This window comes from Erythrolamprus reginae, chromosome 2 (assembly GCF_031021105.1).
Source record: "Erythrolamprus reginae isolate rEryReg1 chromosome 2, rEryReg1.hap1, whole genome shotgun sequence".
In the NCBI taxonomy this organism is placed as follows: domain Eukaryota; kingdom Metazoa; phylum Chordata; class Lepidosauria; order Squamata; family Dipsadidae; genus Erythrolamprus; species Erythrolamprus reginae.
This window is the reverse complement of record NC_091951.1, coordinates 159,404,141-159,424,392: the sequence shown is the minus strand read 5'-3', so window position 1 is coordinate 159,424,392 and position 20,252 is coordinate 159,404,141. Positions and strand designations below refer to the sequence as shown.

The following is a 20,252-nucleotide window of genomic DNA, read 5'->3' as shown; positions in this document are numbered from 1 at the left end:
TCATATGGTCAGTAAGTGAATTTGGTTCTCCCCCCCTTGACTTTGTTTATAGGAAGCTGGCTGAGAAGGTTACAAATATGCAACTGACGTATATACAGATCAGTTGCCAAGCGCCCAAATTTTCATCATGTGACCATGGGAATGCTGCAATGGTCCTAAGTGTGAAAACCAGTCACAAGCCTCCTTTTCCTACTTTTGTTAACTTTGAATGGTAAGTAAACGAATGGTCGTAAGTTCAGGACTCCCTGTATCATATTTTGCCTTTTGATCAATTAACACTTAATGGTTACTCACACTGTCCACTGCAAGGATTTTGGCCCAGATGAAAACCAGAAGAGGTCTTAGTTCTCGAGCAGAACTTTGAAGCAGTTTTAATACATAGGGGAAAATGCCAACAGATAAAGCCTAACAGAAAAGACAATTGGGAAAGGATATAAATATAGGGCTGACACCAAGAACCTCTTGCCCCCAACTCTGGCAGTAAAGATATTAAAGAGCTAATATCTGCATAATAATGTTTCCCGTCAACGTTATTCCTAGATGCTGTGCAATCATTTTAATTATCTGGTTTTACCAAAGTTGATTGATGCATTTTTGTTCAGAACTTAATGTACTATGGTAGTTTTCCATATGACAATTTGGAACTCATTCAGGCTTGTTATTGCTAAACAATGAAAAATTACAGCCCATCTTTCATTGGATCATGATGTTTAGAGACATGGAAAATTGTTCTGTCTGGAAAACCACTACCACAAAAGTTCTGAAAAGTACAGTAAGTTTTTTTTTAATCTAGTCACAAATTAACAATGTATAAGTAACATTTTGATAGAAATACTGAATGTGAATCTTAAAATTACATCACTCCTTAAAATTTTAAAAAACCTATTCAGATATACACAAATTCTAAATATAATTATTCTTTCTTAACCGCCCACATCCTTTCCCTTTCCTCCTGATTTATTATTTGTTTTAACACAACAGTGTTCAAAGTTTTTGTCTTGATTTCTCAATTGAAAAGCAAAGCTAGAATAGTTCCGATTTTTACATGGTGCTAAGCAGCCTCCTTTAATGTCTAGACAGTCCTCATATGAATAAAAATTATAATAGCTGGAAGCTCTTCCAGTTCTAATTCTCATTTTATTCTAGGAAATTATACATTATCAGCATGCCTACAAGAAAGTGCCTGAGCAGTTGAATTACATCTTTTTAATATTTTTAGGCCCAGCTTCAGATGGAATGGAAGAGGCTGAACAACGATGGGAACTGCAGCAGATAACAACCAACCAACCAACCAACCAACCAACCAACTAACTTGCAGAATTGGTCAAATTCTGAGAGCCTAATTTATAGTGACCTGAGGACATCCAATTGTGGGATACATAACAGCCATCTCTCATGGGTCATTGTTTTCCACATCCAGGAAGAATACGTTCACCAGACATACATGTTGATGATATAAAAAGCATCTTTCCTTTTTCAGGACAAAGACTCACCAAGCTAACAGCCCAGGGACCAAGATCTAAAAAACGGCCAAGTAAATCAAGAGCTCGTAGCCGATGTACTTGACTCAGCAATACCTGTAAAAATCAAAGAAAACAAGAATTGCCATTAAAAAAATCACACAAGGCAAATTATTTTGTTATCTGGCCAGGATAATGATCTTGGACCTGAGACATATATTCTGCCATTGTTTCCTACCTGTGGACTGCAAAGGACAAGACTTAAAGAATAGTATTATGGAAGTGGAAAGGACCAAACATTTTGGCTATTGGTTTTTTTATTGGAGGATTTAAAAACAATACCATGTTGCCCCTGAACTCCCAAAATGAGAAAACGTGGCTACAATGTATGCGTGGGGAGTTTGGGACATTTTAATGTGTGAACTAAATGGCTTCGCAAGGCTTAAAACTCCCTTTATGGCCATCTCACATTTTCTAAACACACAAAAAGAGTGACAACTTCACTTCCTGGCACAATGGCATCAATTGTGTTGGAGGATGCAACATGCAGTCAGAAATTAAGAGTCTGCCCATCCATGTTGCTCAAATCAGTTTTTCCCAAAATATCAGAAATACTGTACACAATGAATACACTTCAAGAAATGGAACCACTAATCATATATACTTTTGCATAAGGCATTTATTCACTGTCACATATGAGACACATAACATAACCCCTCTATCTTTACCATTTTAAATACATGATGAACTCCATTCTATTCCTCTCCACCCCAGAAAAAAAAGAGGAAAAGATCAGATAAGTATTCTATTCAAACTGCACGCAAGCCAAAGTTTGAATTTCTTAGTTTCCAAATAATAAGATGAATCTTTAGCTTTCAATTTGCTGTCACAGAAAAAGCTAGCAATCTGTTAATGTCATAAACAGGCAGCTAGACTGTTCTCTCTTTAGTCCCACAACCAATTAACCTTGCTTCTGGGAGAAAGCGGTCTTCCTAATGTGGGAGAATGACATTGTACCTTTCAAATTAGGAGGCTAAAACCTAACTCTGCTTGAAGTCAGGGATATGCAACCTTTCCTGATCTAAGTTCCATACTTAACTTTGAGTGGTGAGATGTGGATTGCACTCCAGTGCAAGGGTAACATTATGTTTGATTAAATTTAAATTAAATTAAGCACAGTTAATAAGATTATTCCCCACATATGTCATAATTTTCCCTTTCTGTCAAAAGAAAATTATAATTCAGAAATACTTTTGGAAAAGTCAACTGAATTTATAGCTTTGGGATTCATATGTGCTCCGTGCGCCTTTATTATAATTTAGTAAGATTCTTGATCGGGATCATAAATTTTAGTTTGTCTCAATATGCATTATACAATGTTAATAGTGACACTTTTTCTCACTTTCATTCTTGTCTCCTGAATTCTGATGTCTATCTCATATTATATTAAAGATTGCACTTTAACCAATATAAAATTCTTTTTTTTTCTTTTTCACCAATAAGGGAAAAAAACCCTCAAAGGAAAGTGGACTGATAAAAGAAATAGTTCCTTATGAACTTCTGGAAACTTAAAAACCTAGTTATGCCAAAGGCCTTAAGGGAAGAAAATAGTAGTATTGTCTAAGTGAGGTATAGTATCACCTATTGTATTTGACTGATCATTTATTGATATTATGGTGTATTGTTACGTATTATGTATACTTGTATAAGTGATATGATTGGGGAAAAGTGTTTAATGAATCACTGACATGATAACGCTGTGATGCAGGTCTTCTAATTTTAATGTCAATGAGAGACTCTATTTTGTGGAAGATATACTTTTCCAAGTATATCCACCCACCACCAACACAGAATAGATTTCTGTGCTTGTTATGGCTGGGCTATTATGCAGTAGGCAACACTTGCAAACAATTTAAAAAGCATTTATACTCTAGACCAGGTGTGTCCAACCTGTGGCTCATAGGCCACATGTGGCCCTAGGCAGCTAGTAATGCAATTCTGCAAGATTATAAACTTTTAACAATGTCATATAATTTTAGTGATATTTATGTACTTTACATTAACTATATTATGTATATTTTATGCAGTCCAAGACAACAACTTTCATTTAATGCAGCCCAGGCAAGCCAAAAGCCCATGCTCTAGTCTAGACACACAGTAAATCTAAGGGAAAATGTAAGGGAAAGCTCCAGTCTTTCAGGTACAATATTTTCATATTTCAATATTTTCAGCTGCATAAGAAAAGTTATGTTCATTTATAGAAGTGGATATAGAACCGTTTTCAGGATCAGTATTTTGTTTGTGAAATCGGATGTAGTAAAATCTACTTATTTTTTAGTTAATGAACAATCAAAATGAACATTGTAGTTTGGTTTTAGTTCTTATTAACCTCTGAGTCCTGTGCAATAATAAGAACAATTGTTTGGGGGACAAGAGAGGGAAATATACAGAACAGGCAGGGGAGATGTTTATTCATAGGATACACACAAACTCACATTCAGTAGATTTGCAAGTATCAAACTATCAACTCAAAGCACTGGATACTTACATGAAGATTTTCTATTAAAATTACAAGCTAGCACGGGTCAAAGAGCCAATACCGGTGACTAAAACAAAATCACCCTTTGCATCTACAATTAGGCTTTGTCTCTACAGGGCAACTACTAATCCCACTGAGCTGTGTGAGATACGGTCTGGAACTCAAATCCCTCCCTAAGGATTAAGGTGCTCCAAGCTTTTCCCCACCACCCATGTGCCACTTCATCCCCCTCTCTGCCTTAGCAATCTGTTTGTGTCATGCTTCTCCCATTGAGAACGCAGATTCTAAAGGGATTTGTTTTTAAAAAGTCCAAGAAAGCTATTTATAAAAGCTGTTTTCTGTGGCTGGAAAAACCTTTTGCATAGGTATCTGACATTATGCCCAAAGCATAAAAATGCCCTTTAGGGGGTCTTTTTGAGCACATTCATTAGTTGCATAGTAATTCAAATTTGATGAAACAATGTGATTGTACTTGCTGTAATGAATCTCTACCTTCCTGCTGGCTTTCGTAGTGGTGTGATCCCCCTTGTTCATGAAGAAGCAGGTGGGCATTTCAGTATTGCTGCAAAATTAATTATCTGTATAGCTCTCTGCTGTCAAGTCATTCAGCATATCTGTTGCTGGACAAGAAATCTGTCTGTCTCACTGCTTTGTCAGAGATAAACTGTCCATCTATCACCACAACAAACCCCCAGGCTGCAGAAACTGTAGAAAATGAAGAGTTGGACTCACAATGATTGATGACGCTGTCACCCATATTACAAGACAGCGGTGCTAAGTGGGACTGAGAGTCTTTTCCCATTATACAAGATGAAAATGGATGCCCTTGAATAGGTAGAATAATGTAACCCTATTCCTCTTGGCAAAAGGAAAGGAAAGGAAAAAGGGAGAGGGGAAGAAAGGAAAGGGGAAAAGGGAAAGGAAGGGGAAGGGGAAGAAAGGGAAGGGGAGGGAAGGAAGGGAGAGGAAGAAAGGGGAGGAAAGAAAGGGGAAGGGAAAAAAAGGGAACCAAATATCTCCAAAGAATGTTGGCAATAGCTACTAATCTAGTTCCTGTTAGAATTAGAACTGCTTTATATTATAAGTAGATAAGATTTCCAGCATAAATGTATAATTCTAAAACAACAACAATGCCGCACGAATCCCAGCGACCGGTTAGGTCCCACAGAGTTGGCCTTCTCCGGGTCCCGTCGACTAAGCAATGTCGTTTGGTGGGACCCAGGAGAAGAGCCTTCTCTGTGGCGGCCCCGACCCTCTGGAACCAGGTCTCCCCAGATATCAGGGTGGCCCCCACCCTCCTTGCCTTTCGCAAGCTCCTTAAAACCCACCTCTGTCGTCAGGCATGGGGGAATTGAAATTTCCCTTCCCTCTAGGCTTATAGAATTTATACATGGTATGCTTGTATGTATGAGTGGTTCTTTAAATTGGGGTTTTTTAGATTGCCTTTTAATATTAGATTTGTTTACATTGTCTTTTTATATTGTTGTTAGCCGCCCCGAGTCTTTGGAGAGGGGCAGCATACAAATCTAATAAATAAAATAAATAAATAAAATAAACAGTAACAACAACTGAATAATGGAAGTTGTTTATTCTTAGAGGAATATTTGATAAATTGAATATCCTTAAATGATTATGGAGTAGACTTTGCACTTCAATAATCCTGTATCATAATTTTATCAGAGGAACTATTAGAAACATAGAAACATAGAAGACTGATGGCAGAAAAAGTCCTCATGGTCCATCTAGTCTGCCCTTATACTATTTCCTGTATTTTATCTTACAATGTATATATGTTTATCCCAGGCATGTTTAAATTCAGTTACTGTGGATTTACCAACCATGTCTGCTGGAAGTTTGTTCCAAGGATCTACTACTCTTTCAGTAAAATAATATTTTCTCATGTTGCTTTTGATCTTTCCCCCAACTAACTTCAGATTGTGTCCCCTTGTTCTTGTGTTCACTTTCCTATTAGAACATTGACCTGGGAGACCTGGTCCGTATCCAGATTTTTGATTTTCCCCCCACTGTGTTGAACATTCTGCTTGATGAAACAGTGAAAAGTTAGATACTAAAATGTGACGTTTTAGTAACCCTCAGTAAATTCTACAATGATGATGGTACTTTTCCAGCATATGGAAAAGAGCAAAGATGAATGTGTTTCAAAATAAACTATAGTCATATACTAGATGCTAAGTGTACTGAATAACACATGTAGTAAGTGAACAATTGAAGAGAAAACTGATAGTATTTTATATTCTTGACAAAGACATTTCTCCCTAGATTCTGACCTGGAATGTGAACATGTCATTTGGAAAATTTTCTTGTTTCTCTTTGTGTAGAGCAAAAAAAGAGAGAAATTCAGCTAATACTAACAAGGGGATATTTATTCTAACCAAGCCCTTTTGTCACCTGTATCCACTGCATTATGGATGGTAAGAGGCCAAGTATGGTTCAAACCTGGCTGCTTGGAACAAGAGCTTTGTGACTATACAGCTGAGTGAAATTTTCTAGCAAAAAGGCTAATAGTTCTACAATGTCGATTTATGCTTAACTGAGAGCATGTGGCTAGGTGGAGGAATGGGATTTTGCTTGCTTGTAATGTGTCTGTATCAGCAAAAGCCCAGCAAACAACGAGCTCCAATTAGTCTCCAGTGCCATCCACATAATTTATTTATCCAAACACCATCTGGCAAAGAGCAAAGATGTCATAGGAAGACATTGTCCATAAATACACAGACAAATTTGCAGTTGGCGGGTTGCCCACATTTCAGCAGCCTCCGCTAAGCTAGTAGTCCAGCTGGCTGTCAAGACAACTCACCTGCAATACGATAGGGAGCTGTTCAGGAGGATTGCGGTTTTCCACTCCCATTGTTAGCCAAACTTGAAAGGCCGTAAGCTGTTCAGCAAAGAACGGGCTGTGCTGTAGAGAAAACAATGGACAGGAATCAAGCAAAACTGCTTGCAGACAAATATACAGACTTACAACAGTTGCAGTCAGCGACGCTTCAGAGTTACAATGGCACACTTACGACCATTGCAGTATCCCTGGGCTCACATGATCAAAATTCAGATGCTTGGCAACTGACTCGTATTCATGATGGTTGCAGTGCTTTTGGGGGGGGGTCATGTGATCAGCTTCTGTGACCTTCTGACAAGCAAAGTCAATGGAGAAACCAGATTCGCCCAACAACTGCAATGATTCACTTAACAACTGTGGCAGAGCAGTCACGAAATGGGGCAAAATTCACTTAATAAATGTTTGACTTATTAACAGAAATTTTGGGCTCAATTGTGGTTGTAAGCGAGGGCTACCTCCATTCCAAAATCCACATTTTGTTTATTTACTAAATATAAGAGATTTTAAAGTGATCTTTTAAAAATTACTTTGATATAGCATCACCCCAAATTTGTTCAATTTAAATTTTTTAAGGATTGCTGGGACTAATTGCTCAGAATTAAAATGATTTAACTAGCAAGGAAAGTAGCGACAATTGGAAAATACAAGTTAATCTGAGCAAAATTTATGCTAAGACAAGCGGTTAAATTTGCACAGATACACATTTATTTCTTTTTAAAGTGCATTTTTCATGCATGAATTACTTTTTGTTGAAAGTAAAAATGATTCAGCAATAATGAAACCCTCCAGTTTTGGATGCTTGATTTGAGAATGGGCATGAACTCATTGGTAAAATGTATGCCTTCCTGGTTTGGTTTGGTTTTAAAGGCATTTTTAATTATAGTGAGACATAAATTATATCTCCCAAAAGGTAAGAAAGCTTTTGATTATTTTCTTACTAATGAAAAGCTTCCACATTTTTCTTAATCTGATTTGATTGCCCTTTAATATATAGAAATATGTGCCATTAGTTTACAACAATCTGTGTAATGTGCTTTCCTAAAATTATGTGATCCTAAGGAGATCTGAAGTTCTTTCTTGGGAACCATTAGATACATATAGTGTTTCCTAAGCCTATCAATGGATGGAAATAAAACTGAATGGCAGCTGTGATTTTATTTATCTACTACTGGTAATATGAATTATATTTGCATTATATTTTCAAGTTGTTTATCAAATCATGCTTTTTCAAGCAATATAAAGCACTGAAATCTATTTTTATAATTTATAATTTAACAAAACATCTACAGCAGTGATGGCAAACCTCCCCCCCCCCGAATGCTGAAACAGTGTGGGTGTCCACTATCATACATGCACGAGTGCCCACAACCATAATTCAATGCCTGGAGATGAGTGCAAACAGCTTCCCCTGCCCCCCAGAAGGCTGGAAACGGCCTGTTTTCCAAATTCTGGTGGGTCCAGTAGGATCATGGCTTGCCTTCTCCAGTCTCCAAAGAATTCCCTGGACCTGGGGGAGAGTAAAAACGCCCTCCCCATTCCCCGAGTATGTGAGCCAAAAATCAGCTGGTCAGCACATACATGCATGATCAGCAGGTATGGCTCCACGTAAGACCTGTGGCACCCGTGCCATAGGTTCACCATCACTGGTCTACAGCAATATGTTTATAATTCATTAAATGAAAATGCACTATATCTTATAAACCAGTTCCCATGAACAGTAGAGTAATACTTTCATGAGATATCAGTATCAACAGTATCCAAAACCATAGTGAGTAAAATAACAAAAAATATTTTCATGTTCATTTAAAGGATTGTAGCAATGTTTCTCCTGTAATGTCCAGGAAGAAGAGCCAAATCTATCAATCATTGCATTCACAAAACAATCCCCCTAACTCATCTGATGGAGATTCTTAGCACAGGAGTATTCAACCAGGAGTGGGTTCTGACTAACTCCACTGTCAGTTCGCTTCCTCACGTGGCGAGCAGGCAGTCTGCGGTGTGTGCATGTGCAGAAGAAAAAAACTGCTCCTGTACATACACAGAAGTGAAAAACAAGATGGCGGCGCCAAGAGATCCAGTTCAGGGGTGTGTCCAGCCAATCATCCTGCAAACTGGCAGGAACCCACCCTTGTACCCAACCCCCGGTCTGTGGACTGGCACCAGGCTGCAGCATGCCAGAAACTGAGCTACATAAACAAGCAAAGCTCCATCTGCAGGATGCAGACAGCACATGAAACTGCACACATCCTGGCGCATGGAAAAACCTCTGGTGCCCAAAACGTTGAGGGCTGCTGTCTTAGCAAGCAGTGAAAAGAATGTTGTGTTCTAATTATTTATACAGCCATAGAGAACACTACGCATACAAAATAATGGGTTCTTTAATATGTCTGAAACATCATTTGAAATCTAAGAGATACATCACAAATGCAAATACCATGGAACATAAAATAATATAACAATGGGAAATCAACAAGATTAGTTTTAGACAGGACTCATGGAAAAGTTAATAAAAGCACATTTAAATTGTGTCTTTATTTCTGGATTCACAAAATTATTATTGAATCTGGTTACTGAGTTATTATAGGGCAAAAAATACTATATAAGTACATTTCAGTTCCCAAACTTATGGGAATATACAGTATATCTCCAATTTAGTTTGGCACTGCAAGCCATAGCCTTAAGGAGAGAGTAATAAATCTTTACTACTATTGGGAAATAAAATTGCCCTTTTATTTAGATCTGGGAAAGCCTGAGTTACTTTTAAAGACAGAGGAGAGAATTGCATAATTGATTCTTGGAGACAATGGGACAATGGTAGAAAATTTTTGGCTGTACCAGAATGAAAGTACATTGGAAAAAGGAGGGATGGGACAATTGAAAGCAATTGAAAGCTGGAGAGATACTGAGTCTTACTGGATAGTAAACGCCATATATTTTGTTGTATGGGGAATTTCCTATACCTAAAATTAATTGCTGTATTTTCATGTGGTAGGCCTTCATAGTGGTACAAGGAACTATATACAGTGGTATCTCTACTTAAGAACGCCTCTACTTAAGAACTTTTCTAGATAAGAACCGTGTGTTCAAGATTTTTTTTGCCTCTTCTTAAGAACCATTTTCTACTGAAGAACCCGAGCCCGGAAAATTTTCCCAGGAAATTTGAGAGTGGCACGAAGGCCTGGCCAGTTTTCTGCCATTCCCCGTTTAATCCTGTCCATCTTGGGGTTTTCTGGGCTGCCAGAAGAGCCTTTTGGTGGTGCTTAAGGAGGCTTTGGCAGCCCAGAGCAAACAGAGTGTTTTCCTTTCTCTGGGCACTTGGAGAGGGAATAAACCACTTCGCTGTGGTGACTCCCTCATGCTGCCTCCCATACACCTGGTACGAGGTTGCCTCCCGGAGCGTGGGGAGACAAAAGGGGGCGCTTCGGCCCGGCCAGATCAACTTGGCTTCAGGCAAATCGAGGAGTCACCACAGTGAAGGAAAGGCGGCGGCTACAAAGCCAGCGAGTGAGAGAAGAAGGGAGCCCTTCAGCATGAGAAAGAAGTGGCAGCAGGTAGCAGCAGCAGCTGCTGCTGCCTTTTAGTCAAAGGAGTGGGAGGTTCCCCTCTCTCGCCTGTGCTCCTCCTCGCCACCTTAGAGTCCCTCTTTTTTTTTTTAAGCCTTAAAATTTTGGATTTTTTTGATTCCCCTCACCTCACCTTCTTCCTTCGACAGCGACTGTCCTCCTCCTCTTCTTCCTCCTCCTCCTCCCACCCAAATTCCGAGCTTTTATTTCTTTCCTAATGGGTTTGCATGCATTATTTGCTTTTACATTGATTCCTATGGGGAAAATTGCTTCTACCTAAGAACGTTTTTACTTAAGAACCTGGTCCCAGAACGAATTAATTTCTTAAGTAGAGCTACCACTGTACCAGTATGTACTTTAAATCAGTTGTATTATGCTCTGCTATTCTGATAAACAAATAATTCCCTCACCACTGTCAAACTATTCACTAAGGATGCATTACTATTACTTCCCATTGTTCCTATCACCCATCTCCTCCCACTTATGACTGTATGACTGTAACTTGTTGCGTGTATCCTTAGATTTATATTAATATTGATTGTTTCCTGATTGCGTATTTGTACCCTATGACAATCAGTAAGTATTGTACCACTTAATTCTGGACAAATGCATCTTTTCTTTTATGCACACTGAGAGCATATGCACCAAGGACAAATTGGCCAATAAAAAATTCTATTCTATTCTATGAAAAGAAGAGATAGAACAAGCGTTCTATAGAACAATCAATATAGCAGTTGGGGCAAGGGGGTCAGAAGGAAGAGTTTAATGGGAGAATTGTACTTTCAGACTTGCAAGATTCCATTAATGCAGAATTAGCTTATCTAATCATGTTTCCTGTCAGGTCTACCTGGTAAGGCTGAAAAAGATGACAGTTCATTGAGTTCTAACATCAGGATGAACCATCTAACATAGTCCATTATTGCATTTAGTAATTTATCCTCGCTGTGTGTCCTGCCACTTGTTTTAATTAACAGGTAGCAGTTTTAGAGTAAAAATATATCTGCTGGATTTGTTGGTCAACACCTCTCCATTCAGAAGGAAGATGGAGACGGGAACTGGGCTGCATTAGTGGTGGGCTGCCTTGTGTGTGCAGCTCCACTCACATGAACAATGGATCGGCATGCATATATGGATCTCGACTTGCACAAGTTGAGCTGTGTGTGTGTGTACGCTGGCCTGCTGCTTCTGCGAGTGAAGCTGAGAGTGTGCACCAGCCCACCGCTCATGTGGCCCAGTTGTAAACAGGCCGTGGCCTGGTACTGGGCCTTGGTCCAAAGGTTGGGGACTCCTGCCTTAGGATATCTCGGGATGCATTACTGAGAGTGCCCATCTTCAAAAGTCATTGTGTTAAACCACAGAACCTGGAAAAGGGGAAACACTGCGAAATATCTGCCTACCAAAAGTGGTGCAGCATGAACTTTTGGCATGGTTGCCTCTCACATCTGTCATGGCTGATCAGGAAAGGGTCTCTCATGTAAGTAAACAGAATAAAGTTTTGCCAATTACAATTAAGCTGATGTCTACTGGGCATTTCATCTTTGAAATCCAGTGATTGGCAGCTACAGCCAATGCCAAAAGGCATTGGGAATGTGGAGGTTTAGTGGAATGGCATTGTCATAGTTTTGGAGTTTCCAAATCTAGCAATTATGTGCTGGATTTTTATTTTATTTTTAGTTTTAACCTTTGTTGCACTATCCTGTAAGCCACTTAAAGCCCCTGATAATTAGTGGCACAGACACCTTAGTAAGTAAGTAAATTAATAAATAACAGGTGGCTGCTTCAAGTGATAGATGTCAATGGACTACTATGGCTAAATTGCTTCTGACAAATGGAAAGTTCCCATGTCAACAGAAGTGCTATGTTTGGCAGTGGCTTGAAAATTCTTTGCACAATGGATGAATCATCCTGTGCTTCATTTTATAAATATATTACATGCCTAACATGTAGGGTACACTTAATTCAGTAAGAAAATACTGTAATTGGTTTTCAGACAGAAGGGGAGTTGATGATCATGATGTATTGCAAAGAAGGCAGGAAAATAGACTTGCCTTCCCTAATGGGTCACAAAATATCCCCCCCCCCACTCCTTAGTACATTACCAGTGGATAATTACAATGCTATCCATTAGTAGCAGTAAACATTGCCCTCCTCTTTCCAGCACTTTTATGAGTTTAGGTGCAGATCTACAGTTTCTGAAAAACATGGTTGCCTAAAAACTAATAGGAAGTCTACTCCACATTTTTTATTTGTAAAAACCAGTTACTTAAAAATAATAATTGGCTAATAATAACCTGATTCTGGACAAACTGAAAGTATCTACATAGGCAATTCCCATCACAGTGTTAAGCAGAATAGTATGAACAATCTTCTATTTTTCCCCATTTTCTTTTCGGTACATTGGCCCCATAAAAAACTATTTAGGGCAAACTTGCCCCATTAAAATATTTTCAATTAAATTGGAGAGGCTATAAAAAGCTCACAGAGTTCATCCGAGATACCTTTTAAAAAGGAAAATGGATTAGGTCCCCCCCCCCATTTTGTTTTCTGAAACAAAATGACAGAGAGGCTGTTCATTTTTAGATGACAGTCAAATAAAGTCATAACCTCCTCCCCTACCTTTATCAGATGCAATTAGTAAATCCATGCAGAAGGACTTAGCCTAGAATTGCGGATTTGGAATAGGAAACCCATCTGTTGTCTACACTCTTAACTTTTTGGTGCAAAGCCAAGAATTGTCCATTTTGTCCAACTTTTTAGAATTCATGGGCAAGTCTGCATTGTTTGGTTTCAAATTCATTTCTTGCATATTATTTGGAAACTATGACATATATTACGCTAGTGTACTGGCATGCAGTGTTCCCTCTAATTTTCTTTTGGGGTGGGCGGAAAAGTATAGTGTCTGAGCGGCAGTCCCTTCGGGACTGGGCGGCACAGAAATATTAAATAAATAAATAAATAAATAGAATAGAATAGAATAGAATAGAATTTTATTGGCCAAGTGTGATTGGACACACAAGGAATTTGTCTTGGTGCATATGCTCTCAACGTACATAAAATAAAATATACATTTGTCAAGAATCATGTGGTACAACACTTAATGATTGTCATAGGGGTCAAATAAGCAATGTATAAACAAACAATCCACCCTGTTTTGCCTCAGAGAATTTCAAAATAAAATACTGTACTGTGTGTCTATAACAGTGAGCTCATAATAGGGCAACTCTATCAATATCAAAATGCCACTTAAATAGTTGAGCTAGTTTCAAACTAGATTTTGATTTTCTTTCTCTCTTCCTTACTCCCATTCTTTTTCTTTCTCTTTTCCTTCCTCTCTTTTTTCTATCTGTTTCTCTCTCTTCTTCTCTCTCTCCTTCCCTCTCACTCTTTCCCTCTCGGCTTCTGGGCAGCTTTGGAAAACTCTGAGTTGATGATGATTTTTAAGTGAGCGATTGCTCACTGCTCAGCTTAGAGGGAACTATGCTGGCATGTGCTTGACATTCAACCATGCTTTAATTTGTACAACATATAAAGTTAGCTCTAAGGCCATTTAAAAAGTACCTTGGGTAAATATTGCTTCCCTGCCCCCTCTTATTGGGAAATATTTAAATGATACATTCCTGGAAACTTGAACTGATACAGCTGATGACCTCTAATATTCAGTGTATTCCTATACATATTCTACTTATAAGCACATAGTCATAAATGCCAGCAACCTGACTTTCCTACTATTTAGTTCCTGATACAGCAGACAGTTTATTTGCTGCTAATTTCACTGACAAATTGACCCTATTTTATTCACTGTCATTTATTCCTCACTGTGCAATTTGCATCGTCCAATTTGTCAACTTTCAGTTCAAAAACAACTGCCAAGCAGGTGAAATATTCAACTACACGCAATCTTGGAAAATTAGTATCATGGATACATCCTATCCAACAATTTGGTATAAAATGTGAAAGAAGCCACTAGGTGCATATGGTAAGTTTCTGAAACTGAGGAACAGAGAATATATAAGAAAAAATAAAGACTGTAATTGAATCATTGAAAGAGCAGCACAAAATAGCAAGCTCCATGCGATCAGGTAGTATTAAAAAGGTTAGAACACTGACTGAATGAGCCCAAATTAATTCATTTGGATTCTGCTTCTGAATGCAAATGAAGGGACACCGACATTGCCTAGATGTCTCCTTGACTCCAACTTTTAATCTACATCATATTGCAATACCTTTCTTAAATTAATTTTAGAAAAAGGAGAGGGAATGCGGAAGCATGATAAGATAATGGTTGTGTTTAGATTTCCTGCAATGGAAAATAATTTCTGGAGAAAAGAGGGAATGGTGTTGAGTTTATCTAAACCAGCGTTTCCCAACCGGTGTGCCGCGGCACAGTGGTGTGCCGCGAGACACTGTCAGGTGTGCCGCGGCGAGAGGCAGCGGAGGAGAGTGGACGGATCGGGCGGGCAATGGGGCAGGGCGGAGAAGCCAGGGGCGCGTTTGGCCGGAGGCACCGTGGGGAGGCAGGGGCAGCCGCGGCTCCCTTTACTCCTACTGCCGCACCACCCTGCCCCTGCTCCCCACGGTGCCTCCGGCCAAACGCGCCCCTGGCTTCTCCGTCCTGCCCCATTGCCTGCCCGATCCGCCCACTCTTCTCCGCCACCGCCTCCTGCCTTGGGGCGAGGAATCCGAGAGTCCGGGACTGTGTGGCTTTGCGCCATGAAGAGAAAACGGCCGACTTTTCCCTGCTGCCGTTTTCTCTTCATGGTGCAAAGCCAGGGCCGCCGATAGACGGGTACTACAGGGAGCGCGCTACCGGGCCCCGGGCAAATTGGGGCCCGCAGTCAGCGGCTCCTTGCACTGAGCTCCCGCTCGCAGCTGTCCCCTGGCTCCTGCTCAATGCCACGGTTTTCGGCGCTGTCCTGCTGGGCCCCAAAGACGGAAGGCAGGAAGGAGGAGAGCTCCATTCTTCTCGCCTTTTTCCCGCCTTCCTTCTTTGGGGCACAGCAGGACAGCGCCGAAAACCACGGCATCGAGCAGAAGCCGGGGGACAGCTGCGAGCGGGAGCCCCAGGAGGGAAGTACCGGCAGCGCCCCGCCCAGCTGAAGCTTCACTGGCGTTGGCGGCAAATGTCCTTTGTGGCCCGGTGGGTGGGGGGGGCTGCAGCGGCCGCAGGCAGTCGCAGGGAGATGGCTGCGGCGAGAGGGAGCTCCGGGCGGCGGCGAGAGGGAGCGCTCTCTCTCAGCTGACTGCAAGCGGGAGCCCTGACGTGGCGGTCAATTGAGAGAGAGAGAGAAAGAAAGAAAGAGAGACATATAAGAGAGGCAGAGAGAGAGAGAAAGAGAGACATAGCAAGAAAGAGAGACAGCAAGAGAGGCAGAGAAAGAGAGAGAGAAAGAGAGACATAGCAAGAGAGGCAGAGAGAGAGAAAAAGAGAGACATAGCAAGAGAGGCAGAGAGAGAGAAAAAGAAAGAGACATAGCAAGAGAAAAAGAGAGACTTAGCAAGAGAGGCAGAGAGAGAAAGAGAAAGAGAAAGAAAGAGAGACATAGCAAGAGAGACAGAGAGAGAGAGAAAGAGAGACATAGCAAGAGAGAGAGAGAGAAAGAGGGACATAGCAAGAGAGGCAGAGAAAGAGAGACAGCAAGAGAGGCAGAGAAAGAGAGACATAGCAAGAGAGGCAGAGAGAGAGAAAAAGAAAGAGAGACATAGCAAGAGAAAAAGAGAGACATAGCAAGAGAGGCAGAGAAAGAGAGACAGAGCAAGAAAGAGAGACAGCAAGAGAGGCAGAGAAAGAGAGAGAAAGAGACATAGCAAGAGAGGCAGAGAGAGAGAAAAAGAGAGACATAGCAAGAGAAAAAGAGAGACTTAGCAAGAGAGGCAGAGAGAGAAAGAGAAAGAAAGAAAGAAAGAGAGACATATAAGAGAGGCAGAGAGAGAGAGAAAGAGAGACATAGCAGGAGAGGCAGAGAGACAGAGCAAGAAAGAGAGACAGCAAGAGAGGCAGAGAAAGAGAGAGAGAAAGAGAGACATAGCAAGAGAGGCAGAGAGAGAGAAAAAGAAAGAGAGACATAGCAAGAGAAAAAGAGAGACTTAGCAAGAGAGGCAGAGAGAGAGAGAAAGAGAAGGAAAGAGAGATAGCAAGAGAGGCAAAGAGAAAGAAAGAGACATATAGCAAGACAGTGAAAGAGAGAGAGAAAAAAGCAAGAAAGAGATAGCAAGAGAGACAGAGAGAGAGAGCAAGGGAGAGAGAAAGACAGAGGAAGGGAAGGAGGGAGAGAGAAAGAGAGCAAAAAAGAGAGGAAGAAAGAAAGACGGATGGAGAGAGAGAAAGAAGGGAAGGAAGGAAAAGAGAGAAAGAGGGAGAAATAGAGCGAAAGGGAGGAAGAGAGAGGGTTTTTTTGTCCAAACTTTTCTTTAGCCCGCCCCCCCCCCTTTCAATGTTCCCCAGGATTTTGAAAATATGAATAATGTGCCGCGGCTCAAAAAAGGTTGGGAAACACTGATCTAAACCTTAACATCAATTTTCATAGCTCTGTTCATTTTTAGAAACTATTTAGCCAGTTTGGTCTGGTGGTTAAAACACCAGGCTAGAAAGAAAGAGACTGTGAGTTTAAGGCCTGCCTTAACCATGAAAGCCAATTGGGTGACCTTGGGCCAGTTACTCTCTCAACCCAACCCATCTCACAGGGTTGCTGTTGAGGGGAAAATAGAAGGTTGTTGGATATGTTTGCCACCTTGAATTATTCCTAAAAATAATAAAGATGGGTGGTTTTTATATAAAGAATTAAATTATGTTAAAGTGTTTCTTTCTAATAGCAATATAGCTCTGGAATTATCTGGCCAGGTTTTTTTTAAATCCCATCTTTAGATGAACACTGGAAACATTTATATTTTGGAAGACATTTTGCAGTACAGTACTTCAATTAGATTTGTTTTCTTGCAGTAGTTCAACTGTGTCATCACTGTTCATTTTAGTATTAGTTTTTAATGTTAATCAAACTTAGCATATTAATTTCATTTATTTTTAAAGCATGATATAAATAAGTGTAAAAACAAAGTAATTATGATTTGCAAATGACACATATTTGTATTATTTATAATATTATCAGATTACTGAAATGTATCTGAAATAAAATAACTATACTAAAATGCCATTGAGTAACAGTTATCTCCCACTATTACTCCCACTATCCTGTTTAAAATTATATTATCAGTTTGGAACTAAACATAGGAATGAATTTTTTAAAGTTATGCTTTTTCTACTCTTCTATAAAATTTGCTTGGTTTTAAAGTTCTGCTAAAGTGTAATTTTCTAGACAATGCAATCATATGAATCTAGACATGAATTAAGATGCAAAGCATATTTTGAACATAAGTAGAGCTGAAACAGTAGGAATTCCAATGGAAAAATATTAATTTTACTCTGAATAATATAATTGATATTACATGTTTGTTGATACATTACTCCAATTATGATTACCAAAGTGAGCAACTGCTCTTCCACAAAATGCTCAAAATGCAATGAACATGTGTTCTTCTTTATGCAGTAGCAACATTCAACATGCAATAATATTGGGAAATAATTCATATAGTATTCATCTTGAGATGTTTTATTACATTTTACTAAACAATATATTGTCTCAAAATATATTGAACTACCATATGTGTTGTAACTGCTGCAACAATTCTTTGTATTGGAAATTAACTTTAATTCCTCTATATAAAATTGATGTAGAATCTATATTATCTACAGTATTCTCTTCATGTATTGTTTATTACCTATAATTTGTACTTACTGTGTCCTTTTAAGTGTGTTACCCAAATGTTTTTAAAATTCAATAGATACATATTTTAACTAGAGAGTGGGGGTAAAATACTTCATAAGACTTTATGGTTTTAATGGTGTATTATTTTGTTTGGTTAGCTGAGATTTGTTGGGGACCACGCTTATTTTATTGCTTAAATTACAGTATTTATATTATTATAATTACTATTCAGGTAGTCCTCAATTAGCAATCATTTGTTTAGCAACTGTTTATAAAGTTATAACGGCACTGAACAAGCAATACTTACCACTGGTCCTCAAAGCTTGGCCAGCTCTGCGGTCACATGATGGCAATCTGGGTATTTGGCAACTGGCTCACACATATGACAGCTGCAATGTCCCATGGCAACATGATCTTCCCTGCCGGCTTCCCACAAGCAAAAATCGATGGCAAAACTGACAGGGAAGAGTACAGGTTGCTCTGCTAAGTCTCCTGCACTTGGCAGCACCTACCCAAAGCCTCACAATGCTCTTGCCTTCTGGTATTAGGTCTTCACACATCCTTTTACCACTGGCAGCAGTTATCCCAAACTCACTGCTATTGCACCATGTCAGTCCGTCACTTCACACCCTGCACTTGGCAGCACTACTCCAAGATTTGTATGCACTTGCATTGCATCCTCCTTTGTAGCAAACACTTACTTGCCTGCCAGCCAGCCTCAGCCTGCATCTTGTAACTTCCTGCTGGCTTCCCCACTGACTGTATGTATGTATGTATGTATGTATGTATGTATGTATGTATGTATGTATGCATGTATGCATGTATGCATGTATTTATTTAGATTTCAATGCCACCCAATCCCGAAGGACTCAGGGCAGCTTGCAACAACAATGTAAATACAAAAAAATAAAAAGAAGTCAAATTTAAGATCTAAAAAACTATAAAACCCTAATTAAAAACCCATAAATTAAGCAATCACAACAACTTTAGTTGGTGGAAGGTGGCAGGAAGTAGCAAGGAGGTCCTTGCTTAACGACAGCAACTGGAAAGTGCTGGGATGGCAATTTTTTATTGTTAAGGTCTACATTAATTAGTAATGTAATATAATTATTAAAGCATGACATCACGCTATATAACTGCATCTCTAAGTGACAGAAATTCTAGTTCCAATTACCACAGTTAACCTAGAACGTGTGCTACCTCTATGCTATCTATCTATGTATAGTTTTTACATCTGTACTAATCTTAGTATTATAGTCTGTTTTTTCCCCTTGAAAATTATAAAGTCTACCATGTAAGAATACATAAAATGGGGAAAAGTTAAAAAGAAAGACTATAAGCACTCAAGATGACCTCTGAGGTCCCTTCCAACTCTGTTATTCTATTCTAAGATTTGGTTAGCAATATCAGATAATTTTTCTATCAGGTTGGAGTTACATGCTTAAAAAACAACAACAGATCCCTTCATTCATATAAATCAAAGGTATAAAAAAATTAAGTTCAGTTCAATGTATGTAAAACTTTTACTCAAATATTTACAAGCTTGGTTCCTTCATATTCTAAACATTCTCCATACCCAATTTCTTTTGTATTTTCTTTTTCTTTAATCTCTCACAATGAAAGACTTCATGGAATTTTAAACTATAGTTTCACATATTTGAGTCAGAAAATTCTTTTTAAGCACTACTTATATTGCTTCTGCAAACTAAGATCAAACTGAGTTTCCGAATATAGCCGCCAGGGGAAATGATAATTATCAAGAATTGGGTCTCAAATTACCAAACTCAGAAAACAATATCCTGTAGTTTTTATATATCTGGTATTCAGAAATACAAAAGTAAGCTATAGTAGATAATATTTCATTTTAAAAAATGATTACCATTATTATTGAATACTGTATTACCAAGATACCACATTTGTTGCATAACAACAAATCCATGGCACAATAAAACATCTCCTATTGACAAATAAGAAATTTCTCAAAACAGCTTTAGATAATGTTTCATTAGCATGTTGAAACAAAAATAAACAGCTCATTTCAAAGATCAATGAGAGGAAAAATTTTATATTTGT

The 20,252-nt window shown here is 39.1% G+C and overlaps 1 protein-coding gene across 2 annotated transcripts in view; it reads right to left on the bottom strand.

Annotated features, from left to right (window-relative positions):
• RPTOR (regulatory associated protein of MTOR complex 1) overlaps positions 1–20,252 on the bottom strand; it is a 494,232-nt gene that overhangs the window by 168,664 nt on the left and 305,316 nt on the right. For both annotated transcript variants that reach the window (XM_070740207.1, XM_070740208.1), the window contains exons 11-13: positions 6,818–6,919; positions 1,494–1,577; positions 295–405 (exon numbers count right to left, since the gene is read on the bottom strand). In XM_070740207.1, the coding sequence (XP_070596308.1) occupies positions 295–405; positions 1,494–1,577; positions 6,818–6,919 (297 nt within the window). The remainder of the gene's footprint in view (positions 1–294; positions 406–1,493; positions 1,578–6,817; positions 6,920–20,252) is intronic.